This window comes from Varanus komodoensis, unplaced genomic scaffold (assembly GCF_004798865.1).
Source record: "Varanus komodoensis strain SLA01 unplaced genomic scaffold, ASM479886v1 scaffold23, whole genome shotgun sequence".
NCBI classification, from domain to species: Eukaryota; Metazoa; Chordata; class Lepidosauria; order Squamata; family Varanidae; genus Varanus; species Varanus komodoensis.
The window spans coordinates 15,014,028-15,029,660 of NW_025335627.1; the positions used below are offsets into that span (position 1 = coordinate 15,014,028).

Below are 15,633 nucleotides of genomic sequence, written 5' to 3' on the forward strand. Positions count from 1 at the left end.
GTTGGTTTCTGCTAATGTTCAGCCAAATTTGCTTGCCTGCAGTTGCTATCCGCTGGTTCTGCTCCTGTGTTTTGGAGCAGTGCTGCAGATACTTGAAAATGGCTGCCATGTCTCCTCTTCTTTTCTCCCCCGGACTAGACATAACCAGCACTTTCAAGTGTCTGCATAGAACTTCATTTCCGGGGCTGTTGCCATGCTGTCACTCCCCTCTAGATATTTTCTAGTTGGTCAAAGTCTTTTTAAAAATCTGGTGCCCACATTTGTGATGATGGTACTAACATTAATATGTTTATTAATATCTTTATAATGTAACTCCAGTGTATGAAGGGCAGACCTCCGGATCTGTGCAGACCTCCAAATCTGAGGAAGCATTCCTTAGACTAGCTTCCTTTATCTGCCCAACCTGTCTGGCACAAGTCCTGGCTGTCTTTGGACCTCACGTCAACATTATGTTCTGGCTGGCCCAGGGCCAGCTGAGATCAACTGGATTCCTCATAATTGAGAGTTTGCTAAATGGTCGGACTGCTGCTGGAATAGCTTGCTCAGTAGGGCATGGTTTGTGTCACTATCTAAGTCAAAATACCCCAGGGAGTTTTGAAAGGTAAAAATTTCTGCAGTATTGATAAGATATGGATTTAGTTTTATGGATTATATTTTTAAAAAATGCTTTGCGTGTATTGTATCTTGCCTTTCTGGCAACAAACTCATGGCAACATATATAGTTGCTGCGTGCTTTATCTTCACATCAATGCTATGACATCAGTTAGGCTGAGATGCAGTCACTGGCTTAAGGTCACCAAGTGAGGTTCATCACTGAGCAGTGCTTTTAAACCTGGTCTCTGGATCCTAGTTCAATACCCACACCACTGTCCACATTCATTCATTGAAATATATGATTGCTAGCTTTAAATTGGACCCAAAATGTAGTGGTGGGGTTTTGTGATAAGTTCATGGCCCCCAAGTATCCTTTCAGTGACTTATCTGGAATTTTCCTCTCAACGTATATAAACATGGCATCAGCATAGCTGAAGCAACCAGATGCCCTCTTCTGCAGTCGACATTGCTCATCCTTGGAACACAGCATGGAAAACAGGGAGCCCCGCAGCCCAAGGCCCAGCTACGTACCTCAGCACAGCAGGAGGGGATCTGTCCTTCCTGACCTACTGCACAACAATGGCAGGCAATTAAACCACCACAGCCAACACAATATTGTGCTGGTCGCATCAGCATCAGGGGGAGGGGGGTCCATTTCTCTGTTCTGAGTGAATGCAAATGTGATTGGCTGTGTGGACCTGAGATGTCTTCAAGGCATGATGTGGTCCTTGATTGGCTATGGTCACACAGTAACTAAAAAAGGAGGCCAAAGACCTCCCTACTCCAAATAAGAGTGGGATGACGTGGCAAATCAAGCTGTATGTACAAGCTGTTTTAAAAAAACAGAAGAAAGACAAGCTTTGGGTGAGCTTTCCAGAAGTACTCTTTCTGAGCCCAAGTTTCCTAGATGAAACATTGATGAATTATTACTTTAAATAAATTGATGATGTGGAATCTAATTATAGATGTCCTGCCTCTGAAGCATATCTTCTACTGGAGGCTGCCAGTCTTTGAAAAGTGTGTTTCACTTAAGTAGTGGGTATGCTTCAATTAAGCATGTCCTAAACTGCTTTTTGATGTGCAGGCTGAAAGAGAGAGTTCCTATCCAGTGGATGTATGAAAGAAGCCTGAATTACCCATTAGCATCTAGTAATCATAGCCAATTTTCCTGAAAGATTTTTCTTTTCAACATCTGTCATAAAAAATCTTTTTACAAGATCTTCCTAGGTATAATTTTGGATGATATTCCTTTGGATGTATGAGAACAACAGTGTGAAGAATAATGCTGCTCAGATAAATCTGAGAGCAGAATTTCAAGGAATCATAATTTTGTGCTTTGTAATTGTCTTTCTTGGTAATGATGCTGCTGCTTTTGCTGCTGCCAATTTCCAAAGTCAGGCAGTGAGGACAGGCCAGGTGCCCCCATAGAAGTTCTTCTTATGTTTAAACTGATTCACCTTTTCAGAGGTCTCCCGTCAGAAGAAAGTGGGATGTGGGCATGTTGGATTCTGTGCCTTCCCTGCATTGCACAGGCTTTCCCAATGGAGATGTGCTGTGTGCTGCCCATCAGATAACAGGGAATTTGGACAGAATTACACATCTCTCTTAAGCAGTTGCCAGACATAAGTGACAGCTCCTTGCACTAGTGAAACAGTGAGCTGATAGTGAGCCCGCTGCAGAGCCTGTGAGTAGTGTGTTCCCTCCTAGCAGTGCCAGTTCAAACCCTCCCACAGCCCAAGGCACAAATACACCATGGCTGCCTCCATTGTGTCCATATTCTTCCTCCCCTTCACCCATCTCCCTCCCTCAGCCGCCTGCCATGTGAGTCTTCCTGCCTGGCCCAGCCCATTCATACTCTCAGCAGCACATCCTGCCCCAAATCTCCCACTCCATCTTTACTTTCTGAGGAGCCATGTCGGCCAAAAAAGCAACCAGCCAGGCCCAAATGCCTGACTCTGAAGAAGGCTTCCTTAAAGCCAGACATTGTGGGAACAGTAGCCCTGGAGATTCCCCGAGGGAGCCGCATTGGCTTTTTGAGGTGGCAAGTCCCTTCCGAGAGCTCATCCACACACTGCAAGTTCTGAGAGGATCCACAGAGTGGGAGCTGGTAACCTTGGCAGCTGCACTGAGGTAGGAAGGGGTGGGAGGGCTGGTGGCCATGGGAGAGTGTGCCACAGGTCTTTCTGGCTAGAGAGGGCAATGAATTCACTGCTCTGCAACCTAAATTGAGGGAGTCATCCAAGATCCCAAGAAGGCCAGTCTTGTTTTGAGGACCCAGGAACTGGTCGGGGCCAGGATTCACTTCCCAAGCCTGGGGAGAGAAAGGGCACAAAGGCACAGAGTGAGACCCCCTTTGGGTGGTAAACCTGGACCCCTGCTACGATCTGCAGTGATGTTAAAGAAACCGAGTAATTTATCTGTTGTGAAATAGATAAAGTATTGATTTTGTCCCAAACCCCTAAGCTCCTTTCTCTCAAGAAATGGAGTACCTAATAATTTGAAACAGCGATTAGTGAGAAAAGTTTGACCTTTAGTACTTTATGTGCTTGGAATGTTAGTTGTCCCAGTCATTCCAATAGGAGTTGTTGAACCAATATACCTTAGGATTATTTTGCATTACACTAGCACTGGGGGAGAAATGTGTGATAGTTCATACTTCATCCTTCTTGAGGACTATCTGAAACATGGAGTTATGGAAGACTGTAGCACAATTTTCATTCTTTTTTTCAGTGCTCTCAGAATGTGTTTGACCCTACCTGACAATGGAGGATAAAATAAACTTAAAAATTGTTTGATGAAAGCAATCCTACAGTCCTGAAACATGCCTAAGCTGTCCCTGGTCTACTACTTTTCCACTGCAGCATTCTCCTCTCACTGGAGTTAGGAGTAGGTGCATGCCATTTTGTGATGAATTCAGATGGAGATAGGCAAGCACAGGAGCAAAGTGCTGGGAAGCTGTCCAGGCTGGTCTTTTCCTCCTCTCCTAAGCAGTTCAGGATAAAGGCTTTCCAACTAAAAGTTTTTATTATAGTCAAAGCTGACCCTAGGTAGTCTGTCTCTGAAATACAAAAAGAATACAGCAGAAAGCAGTAACAAAGGAAACAAGCAAAGTTAGATTACAGCTGTTAGGGAAATGAGACTTAATGATGCAAAGCTGATTCCAAACTGCATACATTTTCTAATCTAATTGCTGGGAGTTTCTGGGACTTCTCAACTGGTCCTCTCTCTTCGCCTAATGCCATATGATTGGACTAATGATGTTTGGTCTGCCCCTTCCCATACCAGCTTGCTCCCTAGACTCTCCCACAGAATTTGAAAGCATCTGGATCTCAGCAACTCTCTGACTTTCTCAGGATCCACTTGACAATTTAGCTGTGGATTCCAGCCTCTCCTCCAGTGTCAGAATGTAATTAAACAGACTTTGAGGATGGGATCATAGGAAGATTGGGCACAACCTCTGCAGTAGCAAAGGGTTAAGTATCAGCCTTCCATCTGCCACTCTTCTGCCTCCTGTCACCCTTCACTTTATACATGTTTGGTGGAAACACAAGATCGCCATCCATCTTAGGTGAGGCATGGAAAGTAGGAGACTGGCAGTGTTTATTCAATTTCTCTGACTCATTATCTACACTAGAGAGTACATGGGCTTTATTTAACCTACTCTGAGAAATATGTATATAATGTGGATTTGCATTTGATTTCTTTTTGTCTGTTTCTTGGATTGTTCATCAGATCTTGCTATTTTGCTAAAAAGCAGTAGCTCTGCATGTCAAAATATTACATTTCCCAGACTGTATGGAATCACATTGTGTTACTATTATTATTCGTGACAGTTCTGTACTTTTGTACCTCTCTGTGCAGACACTTGAGGGTGACTCATTTGATTTGTTGTGTTTCAGAAAACACAATGATATGTTGGGAGAAATACTCTGAAGGGAAATAATGGAAATGACTGGTCTGATTCCATCTTGAATCTGTTTTTTAATGTTATATTTGGAGTATTGCAGCTGACCTCCTGCATGGGAGCCAAGGATAATCAATGGCCCTTCTCTTTTGCACAATGTGGGAGAAGGAAAATAAGCCTATTGCAGACTGTCCTGTTTTATTAGGTCCTGCCACATGCTGAGGCTCTGGAAACTCTGCACATAGATAGTGTTGTGTTGGCATTAGTCAGGTGTAGATTTAAGCATGGACCTGTGAACTCAACAGAGAGCGTTGCCATCATTAGGAGACGAGTAGATTGATGTCCAGCTCCCACACAGCACAGGATGAGTGCACAGCTTGGAGAGAAGGGTTGGTAGGACATTCCGCATGGCAACAGGGGGACTTGCGTGTTGGGCACTCAGGCTCAAGGACTGCAAGGTATCTTGGAGGTGGGTAGACTGGAAACAGGCTATCAGAAATGGGCAAAAATGGATATAATGCAGGTAGGAAAAACCAGGTGGCCTCCCCAGCAACCATGTGCCAGGCTGAGGGTGTCACCAGAGTCTCAATGTTTCTTCCGTGTCACCTGCTTTCCTGGGCCAACGCCTGGCTGGGCTTGCTTGCAGTTCATGCCTCAGCAAGCAGCTGCAGTGGCAGACAGTGGAGAGCCACAAGCATGATCAGACACTCTGGAGTGCTCAGACAGGTGCTTGTGACGCCTCACTCATGGCTATCCTTTCTCTGCCCTAGAAGAAGTCTTCCAGTCAGGAGTGGGGATTGCAATGAGGCAGGAGCTAGTACAGCAGTATCAACTGTTTAGCAGAGATTTGCCCTTGTGGGGTGAGGTGATGGTGTTTTTTTCTTTTGCTGATTATCCCAGAGTCCTTCCTTGCAACAAGCCTACCTACTATTAAAGTTGGGTTTGGCAGCTAGAGAGACGAGTGGGTCCTGCTGATGCTGAGAACTGAGTCAGTGGGATGCAGCCTTCAGTGGGGCGCAGCCAAACCACTGGGCCACTCACAGGTGGAAGAGCAGGAGCTGCTGCTCCCAGCACCCACAGTGTGGCGATTTTAAGTCTGAACTTCGCCTTATTTGAGACTCTGGAAACAGCTCTGCTGTTCTTATTTCTGGCTCAGAAGGAACCCTGTGTGCTTAACATTTGGATAAGACATGTTTCCTTTACCCAAATGAAAAATATATGAGAGCAGTTAAACTCATAACAAGACCTCTGAGAGAGTTGTAGCTCTGTGAGAGAAAGAAAACAATCCTGGCTGAATTTAGGTCAGTGGACATCAATTTGATCCTGAGCTTTTGCAGCCTCCTGGGGGTTCATGAATTTTATCCCCTTTCCCCAGGGCTTTTTTTGTCATCCAACGCACTGGCTTCCGGCACCCTTTTTTCCAATGGATTTTACAAAGTGATTTTGAATCGTAGCAGATCAGCTGCAAACATCATTAACATAGTGCCTGCAGGCTGCTTTTGTGTCCGCTATCTGATAGTGAGATAGTGAGGGCGCTCTCGGCTTGGGACGCTTAGCTGTATGTGTGGTCGTGCACTTACTGCCAGCGACATGAGTTCCAGCACTTTTTTTTTTTTTACAAAAAAAGCACTGCCTTTCCCCCACCCCATCACACTCCTTTCTTTTGCACACTCCACGTATTAGATATGCACAGAAACTCTATAAGTCCCTATGCTTTTTGGAACTGTTAGCAAGAATTTGACATGCCACCTGGTTTCACAGGCCCGGACTTGTCTAACTTACCCATTCTTCCCCCAGGGAATACAGGGAGTTTGCAAATGGCTCTGTCTGCATGGAATGTGACCCCCAGTGTGAGAAGATGGATAACAACAGAATCACATGTAGGGGACCGGTGAGTACCACCCTGATGCAGCATGGTTACAGTATAGCAGGCAGCCCCTAAAGGCATGCTAGAGGAAAGGCTCAACAATTGCAGATATTTCTTGAATCAGTTGAAAGAAATCAGAACAATTGGGAACCTGTACAGTGTGGGGCAAGCGAGGGGAGGCAACATGGTACCCGCCAAATGGTTTGGACTACAACTCTCATCTGTGAACGTGTTGGCTGGGACAGGTGTGTGTGTGGGGGGGGGGGCGGTGTAGCCCAAAACACCAGAAGTGTTTTGGGCTACACCGGTAGATGGGATAGCATGTCAAAGTTGGACTGAGGAGACTCAAGTTCACAGTACTTCCCTTGAACCAATCATGATCTCTTAGCCTATCCTACTTCTTAGGATTGTTATGGGGATAAAATAGGGGAAAGAAATGTGAGCAGGTTTTTAAGGACGGGTTGGAGGAAAATTTAAATTTTAAAATGTTCACAGATTGGCATGGAAGGAACTTGTGACTTGATGTCATTTGTTAAGCCTCCTATAATTTCTTGCTAGGGCTTTGGACAGTCTTCTGTTGCAGTTTATGCAGCATGTTCAGCTCTTGAGTAGACACACAAGAGCACTTGGCATTTCTCAGCTACATAACATCTTGCTTTGACTATCAGGAAATGTGAAGTCCATGCAGCAGAAATGCTGCCTTCAGGGAATTTGTAGGGGTCCAAGTTGGGTTGGAGCCTCTTAGGACAAAAGGGTAACCTTGGGAGCCAAAGAGTGGCTAGTGAAAAGTCACTCATATACTCATTGGTGGCCTTTGCCAAATGGGTTGCAAGTGGTCACATCTTGCCCATGCAGAAATTTTGAAAAACAAAGCAAAACAGAAAACCTCAAGGTTTCCATTTGAGGAATAAAAGACCACTGGAAAATGCTGGCAACCCCATGGAGAACCTGGGATATCACGTTGCAGCTGTGCTGCAAAATACCCCAGGATGCTCCAAAAGGAGAGGAATTGATGGAGCTGCTGTATCTCTTCCTTCTCTTTCAGGGAGCAGACCACTGCACCAAGTGCTTCCATTTTAAAGATGGCCCCAATTGTGTGGAGAAGTGTCCCGATGGTGTCCAAGGGACAAGCAGCTTTATTTTCAAATACGCCGATGAGAACCGTGAATGCCACTCCTGTCATCCAAACTGCACCCAGGGGTAAGCATGTATAACTTCAGATAACGGCATTTGCCAATATTGATTGGGGTTAGAACATTGCTGTTATATGTCACATTTTTTAAGGTCAGCAAAGATATAGTTTCCTGTCTAACTTCATTTCTTCTGATTAATGTTGATTAGCCAGAAACAATCTATTTTACAAATTGGATTGTAGAACCAGCAAGTCTGTCTGTGTGTCTGCTTGCCTGCATGAGACACACTTGCGTAGGGCCTGACAGAGGCCACATCAAGCACTTTGGACCCTAACCCTAACCCTTTGCCACTGAGAGCGGTGCTTCCAGTGAGGCCTACAAGTGCTTACTGTGGTTTGCACCACCCCACAGGGTGCTAGACTGCATGTGTAGTAGTAATAATAGCATGCATGTGCACTTCTCTCGCAGTATGTATGTTCAAATGCCATTTTAAAAATATAGCCCCATGTGGCTACTTTGGGTTAGGTTCATGCTCCTGTCTATGTTACTTTGTGAAATGGCATGTATATTGATGGTGCTACATAAAAGATAATTATAAGCACTTCTACAGAAAATGCCAATTTTGGTGAGAATGTCCCTGACCTTTTCTATTTTATAAAGATGTGTTTCACTGAAGTATCTATTCATGCACTATTTTCCTATAGCGATACAGATATCAGTTTAAGAAACTGTGACCAGAATAGTTTAACTGGTGAAAGATATTCCCTATATAAATCCTTGTATCTGTAAAACAGCACAATCTTCTAAGGTTTTGGTTCAGGCATCCACGATTGCATTTCCGCTTCAGTTACTCTGTTCCAATGACTTGTGTTTAACGCTACTCCTCTAAACCTATTAGAATGGCTCTTGTTTGCTATGAATGCCCCTTGTGATGGTGCACACTTGTGCGGAAGCATCCCCAATGGATCTTAACATGAAAGCTGGCACAGATACAGAATCTCATTCATATTTATTTAAGAGGCTTTTCTTTGGTTCTGCGTATCGTGTTTCAGCATTAATGTTCACAGAGCAGATGCCCTGGGACACTGTTAAAAATAAAGTACCCACTTCCAGAAGACTTCAATGGCATGCTTTTCACAGGGTAATGCGTAGGGTTGAAGAATCAGGTCACTCTCTGAATGAACCATTAAGAGAAATAATTGTGGCCCAGCTCAAGCTTGCCTGACCCATCTATCACTCCCTAAGTGTCTTGGTCTTGCATCCTCTTTTAGCAGCACCTGATGAAGGTAATATCTGGGTTAGACAAAAATCGACATTCAGCAAGAGCTTAGCTTAGTGTCTTCATTTGGTTTGGCTTGATTCAGTATGACACAACTTTCCTAGGCACACCTGAAAATAAGCTGACTTGACACCCCCTTTCTCTGACTGGTGAGTCTTCTGAAGCCCTCTCCCAAAGGGAGAAAAACCTAATTTGACTTGTATTTTCATGTACACTGACCTACCCTGCACTTCAAACTACTACACAGATCAGAACATTTCAGAATTTTCTGATGTAGTTCTCTGATCAGAACATTCATGCAACGGTATTCATTTTAATGCAATTCTATTAATATATGCATTTTCATATGTGTTTTTCATTATGTCTACACTTTTATATGTATTTCTGCTTATATACATATTTCTTCTAACAGACATATTTTATGCATGCAAAATGTATACATTGACAGAAATATGTACCAAATGTCTGTGCATTCTTATATTGACTTTTTAACCAAAAAAATGACAAATTGTTGTAGAAACACACATGACAAACTTGTGCTTCAAAACTTACAGAGGTTGTAAGTGCCTTTGTATTCCATTGATGGTCCTGGACCTAGCATGGGAGCAACTTCTGTATTAGGCAGAGCTGCTGCTTGCTTTGTTGTGTTGATTTTGCTTTGTTCCTTTGGACTTTGGTATGGAATATACACAACAGTAGAACTAAGAAATAGACCCGACTGGTCCTGATTCTTCCAGCTACAGGCAAGGAAAGCTAGAAGCAACCCCTGATTCCTTCTCCCTCCCTTCTGCTATCCCAAGCCTCCCAGCCCTCTCCTACCCCTAACTCTAAGGGGAAATTGGCTGCTCAAGTAGAGATGAGGTGAGCTAGGTGATGGCCAGAGGTGAGCAGCTGGTCCACACACTCTTCCTGCTTTCTCTGCTGGTCTCTGCTGCAGGATCCGCGACATGTTTCACATGTCAGTGTTTAACATGCAGTGTATATTGCATATCAGTGAATGAACCAGGCACTCTCACAACTGATACACTGTTCACTGTGGACATTTAATGTGTGCCCTGGTGTTAAAAATGGATACTCTGCAAGCAGCCAGCTGGGTTATGCCCAATCAAGAGCAAGAAGCAATACTACATCATCATCATCATCATCACATCATCCTCATCCTCATCAAAATCATTTTCATCCTGTAAAATAATAATTCACAAGAGGGCATGTTGTTTTACAGCTATAATTAAACCAGTAAATTATTCAATAAAATGTTGATGTCAACAGCTGTTGCCATTCAAAATTAGACCTTTTTCTGTTTTTGCAAATCTAATTACAGTAGAACCGTTAGGGAAATGAAACTAAGATTGCAGAGGCACTGCCAGAATCTGTTCTAGAGGTGCTTTCCATTTGGCCTTTAACAATCTTCAGTTGTATAATAAGAAAAGTTGGAGTACTGTGGAAAAAGAGCAGTGGAGAGCGAAAGATGTTAGATGGAAGCTGTTTGTGTAACCCAAATGAAGTCCTATATTCTAACACAAGAGAGTACTACAAAAACTTGATTCCTGATCCAACAACAAACCTCCTGGCTCTGCTCTTACACTTTACACAATCAATGGATATGTAAAAATCTAATATTAAGCTTTTTTTACTTTTTCATCCCTATGAAATGAGTGGTAGGAGTTTCACCTGCTAAATTTCCTCATGTTAGATGTAAGAGCAGAGCCAATTACCAATGTTGCCCAAACGTTTTGCTGAGTATGAAACCAATCCATATAATCAGATGACCAAGGGAAAGAATTGACCTGGGTAAAGGTAATTTAATTCAGTATCATGCATTGTTTCTCTCATTGGAACTTCTGGAGGCCATGGAGGAGGAGATGGAGGCACATGGAACTTTATACGTGAGGGAATGCATGGAGCCCATCCCCTGCTGTTACGGCTTTTGCTACAGACATTTTTGTTTGGCTAGCCCTTCAACCAACAAACAAACATTTTTTTTAAATCACATCTATTTCTTGGGATTGCCAAGCCATGAAAAGTAACAGGTTTAACAGTAGTGTTGCCAACTTTCTCTGCTTTTCACCTAATCTAAAACACCAACAAAATTGCCTCCTTTTCACGGTCTGATTCAGAATTCTCCAGTGACATGTCTTTCTAATAGAAATCGCCATTTTAGGTTTCCTCCTTCCTCATTTAGTGTGCCTCAGTTTGAAAAAAAAAGGAGCAGTGAGAGGAATGGGGTGTCTGTCTTGATATCTAGCCCAGAATAGGAATGGTTGTGAAAAGTTTAAATGCTACTCTGTGTAGCGTATCTTTAATCCTCTGTAGTAGAGTGACTACTGGAATGAAACTAAGGGAACAAGTATGGCCAGAGTACCTGTCAAAAAAGCACAGAACTGCAATGCCACAGCAGCCCTATAATGAGGTCTGCTGCTTGATATGTATCCTCTGTAGGAATTATGCCAGTTAAACCGTACCAAGGACTTTGAAGCAGAGATGCTTAAGAAATTTCATCTTTGAGAATTCCTTCTACCAGAAAGAGACCATACTTACTGGTCGAAGAAGGCTGCATTCTCGGCAAATGCTGGGGCCCTGGGGATTACTGCAGGACCAGACAAGGACTTCCTTTTTCTCTGCCAGGTGCAAACAGGAGCCCTCGCAGCAGGACATGTTCCTCCTGCTATTATAGTCTCCCCCAACTTCAGTGGTGTGTGTGTGTGTGTGTGTGGCCATGCAGGGGGTCTCGTTGCACAGGCCCAGTCCTTCTTTCTGCGCAGCTGTTGGGCTACATGCTCTGCTGCCACTTTTGCTCCCAGGCTGCCCAGCAGAGTAGGGCAAATGCTATTTTCACTCAGTCTGAGGACAATATGGTAAATACAGCCTTCAATTCTAGGGAAATCCACTGGTGGCCATTTGCTCAGAACTGGTGATCCAGTAAACACTGTTGGATGCTTGTCACTGGACAGCTGCCCGCCCACCCACACACAAACACACTTGGAAGCCTGTGATGGGGCCTAGCCCACCAGAGGCATCAGTCAGTTGTGGGCACTTTGTAAGGGCCCCTTGCACCTGGAGCTGCTTCCTCTTATCAAACTAATACACAGATCAGCTCACCTTTCACCATCACCAAATCTTCCAGTTGAGTTTCCAGCCCAAAACATGATACCGAATAACTTTTTAAAAAGGAGCAAGACTGTGTTCTACAGTTTGCACAAACAGATTGCCACTGGCACATCAATTCCTTCCCTTTCATCCTGCTGCAGCTGCCTGTGCCCTCCAAAACTGCTTTCCAGGGAGCTGGAAGGTCCTCCTGCACTACCTGTTACTGGATACCTCACTGGGTGGAAGGAAAAGACTAAACTTGGGTGGAGGAATCAGATTATTTGTTGTCCCTTAGCCTGGTCCTCTCTTTCTAATGACGGCCTCCACTGATGTAACTGATGGAATTAAAAAATCATAGGTAGGCCCTTCACCTATCAGGTGAACCATGCCTTGGACCATTTCTGGAATTCCACAAAGGCTCAACAATCACATCATTTGTAAGAGTGGTTCCATCCTGGAGCATCATCTCATAGGTTCTCTGTTTTCTGGATTTTATATTTTGCATTGGAAAAATGTTCCAAGCAGTGATTTTATGACAACTAGAGAACGGAAACTGCAACCAACTGCCTCAGCCCAGGGCAGAATAGAGATGGTCTAAATGGTTTTTCTGTCTATAAAATGACTAATGTATGTTTTCTCTCTCTTTCCCCACTTCCTTTCATCTGGATTTGCTGCAGGTGCATAGGCCCCCGCCTCGAAGACTGCATTGGTTTCATGGATAGGTACTTGCCAAGCACTTGCCCCTCTTGCCACACCTCCCATGTTCCATGTGTGGGCAAAGGCGCTTGTGTGTGCATGGCCCCCGTGAATGGCGAATGATCTTTTCTGTTCTGTAATTGCCTGCAGGTGTAGCGGCCCCACTAGTCATGACTGCATTTACTATCCGTGGACACGCCAGTCCACTTTGCTACAACATGCTAGGTAACATCTGCCATCCCTCCTTTTGGTCCTCTTGTCCTTTCCTCTTTTATACAGGACAGGAGAGTCATGTTAACCAGTTCGGGCAATTGGAAACAGTGGTTATGCAGGAAAACGCTCATCTAAAGTGCAGTGCTCTGTTCACCCAGCGTGTTAAAGCCCACTGCATTAAATCACACAAAGCCGCATGCATCAGGGAGTCCAAAGATCCTGTTACATTTGGGCATGAGCGCATGCCTTCCCCAAGTTGCTCATGTCCCAGGAGATCATGTAGCTCCATGGGGGAGGCCAGGCCAGACATCTGTCGCAGAATTCTTAACATCCCCAGATTACTGGGGCTGGAGAACAGAGGGAGGCAGCAAAAACTGCACAAATGTGTTGTAGAAATGTTTCCAATTTAAAAAAGTAAATGATAATATTTTAAAATATCTTTAAATGAAACATCTAGTTGATCTTTTCTGGGCAATTAAGGCAAATTTTATTTGCAAAAAGAATAGATAGCATTCACTAGGGATCCATCTCCAGCAGTTCAAACTGGTTAATATGGCTCCTGGTTCAAGTATTCTTTTCTACCCTAAAACATAACTTTTTAATTTGCTTTAAACCAGCTTCACCTCATAAACTGTTATAGCTTGCTCTGTATAGCTTGTCTTTTAAGCAGAAAAGTCATCTAACTATCTAATTGAAAAGTACGTTTCTTTTGGTGCCATCACTGTGTCTGCTTCACTAATAATTCCTGAATTTGAAGATATACATAGCAATTCCAGTAACACATTATACTCCTGATTCCAGATTATAGTGCTGCCTACGCATTGTAAATTGGCAAAAAGCCACATGGATTTGTATTTTTCAAAGGTAATTCTTTCAGTCCAAGAACTCCTCCTCTGCTTGTGCAGGAACTCTGCTGTACAGCACTTGCATTAACTTCCCTAACAAGGTTGTTTAATCAAAAAGCAGTAACAAAGGTACAGTGGTACCTCGGCTCACGAACTTAGTCTGTTCCAGGACTCTGGTCATGACCCAGATTGGTCGCGAGCCCAGTCAAATTTCCCCATAAGGTTCAATGTAAATAAGGTTAATGTGTTCTGTAACTTTTTTTTTTAATCAGAAATTTTGAAACAAAGTGACAAAGAACAAGAAAGTAACAAAGTACTGTACAGTACAGTGGAGAACACTAACCTAGGTGGAGGGAGGTTATTGTTTTGAGGGAGAGTCCCCCTCCATAAGGACACTGGGGAGATCTCTTTCAGGGGTTTCCTCTTCTTTGTCTCTTAGCTGCAGGGTCAATTTTGGTGAAAAATCTGTCTATATTCACTTGTTTTTTCCTGCGCTGTATAACCCTCCAGAAATGAGAGACCACGTTATTGTTCATCAGATTCAACACTCTGTTCATTACAGTTATGTTGGGGTGGTGCTTCTCAATGAAATCCTGGGATGGGTGCACTCCTGCAGGAAAGACAGGCGCAATCTCGGCCATCTCTCTCCCCTCCCCAACCAGCATGATCACGGCCATCTCCCCCCGCCCGCCTGCCCAACCAACACAATTGCAGCCATCTTGCCCCACACTCCAACCAGCACGATTGTGGCCATCTCCCTACCCACACCCGAGTGGGGAGATGGCCACGATCACAGTTGCGTTCGTGCAGGGAAGATGTGCGTGATCATGGGTGTGCTCCTGCAGGGAAGATGGGCACAGCACAACACAGCCACAATCATGCAGATGTTCCTTGCACGAATGCGACTGTGATCATGGCCATCTCCCCACTCGGGGGGTGGGGTGGCCACAATCGTGCTGGTTGGGGGGGGGAGATGGCCAAGATTGCGCCCGTCTTTCCTGCAGGAGTGCACCCGTGACCAAGCATGTCTTCCCTGCACAAACGCAACTGCGATCGTGGCCATCTCCCCACTCAGAGGGGTGGGGAGATGGCTGTGATCTTGGTCGCCACCCAAAGCGGAGTTTGCGACTCAAGTCAAAATTTTCATTAATTTTTTGTTTGTGACTTGATTTGGTCGTGAACCAAGGCATTTGTGCGCCAAGGTACCACTGTATTTCAGTCTGGGATGTTTCATTTCTGGCACAGTGACATGTCCTATTTGGAGGGGGCGCGGTAAAGGAAGCACAGCAAAGTTCAGCCTATGGTGAAACAGTGGCAGATAGCAGAACTGAACAGAATTGTTTAGGCTAGCAATTCTACACAATGGCAATATATCCTATCAGACACACAGGGGCTTACACCTGATCAAACATAGAAACAGAGAAGCAGAGCAAGTCAGAAGGGGTCTCCTGGGCCATCTAGTCTGACCCCCAGCTCCAGCCGGCTCCGCTCATGACATGCTCACCATGTGCATGTCTAGCCTATCCTTGAACACCCTCACCAATGTGGCCTCAACCACCTCCCGTGGAAGCCCATTCCATACCCTTGGGGTCCTGACTGTCAGGAAGTACTTCCTGGCATCTAAATTGAACCTGGGTTCCCTGAGCTTTGCTCCATTGGAGCACGTCCTGCCTTCCTCTGCAGGGGAGAACAGGTCTCTGCCCATCTCCATGTGACACCCCCTCACATACCTGTATGTCACCAACAGATCCCCTCTGAGTCTCCTCTTCTCCAGGCTGAAGAGACCCAGTTCCCTCAGTCTCGCCTCAGATGGCATCCCTGCAAACTGGCCACCAACCTTGTGGCCCTACGCTGCACTGACTCCAACCTGGCTATATCCTTCCTGTAATGAGGGGCCCAAAACTGAGCACAATTCTCCAGTTGTGGGCGCACCAGAGTCATGTAGAGTGGTAGTAATACCCTCTTGATCTAGAAGCCACACTTCTGGCTATGCAACCAAGGGTGGCGTTCGCCCC

General features: G+C 44.7%; 1 protein-coding gene across 8 annotated transcripts in view; it reads left to right on the forward strand.

Moving 5' to 3' along the window:
* Nucleotides 1-15,633, forward strand: part of ERBB4 (erb-b2 receptor tyrosine kinase 4) — a 935,345-nt gene that overhangs the window by 713,103 nt on the left and 206,609 nt on the right. For 4 of the 8 annotated variants that reach the window (XM_044432044.1, XM_044432045.1, XM_044432048.1 and 1 more), the window contains 4 exons: nucleotides 6,296-6,389; nucleotides 7,411-7,565; nucleotides 12,542-12,586; nucleotides 12,711-12,785. In XM_044432044.1, coding sequence (XP_044287979.1) covers nucleotides 6,296-6,389; nucleotides 7,411-7,565; nucleotides 12,542-12,586; nucleotides 12,711-12,785 — 369 coding nt within the window. The remainder of the gene's footprint in view (nucleotides 1-6,295; nucleotides 6,390-7,410; nucleotides 7,566-12,541; nucleotides 12,587-12,710; nucleotides 12,786-15,633) is intronic. The other 4 variants (XM_044432049.1, XM_044432050.1, XM_044432046.1 and 1 more) reach the window with 2 other exon arrangements.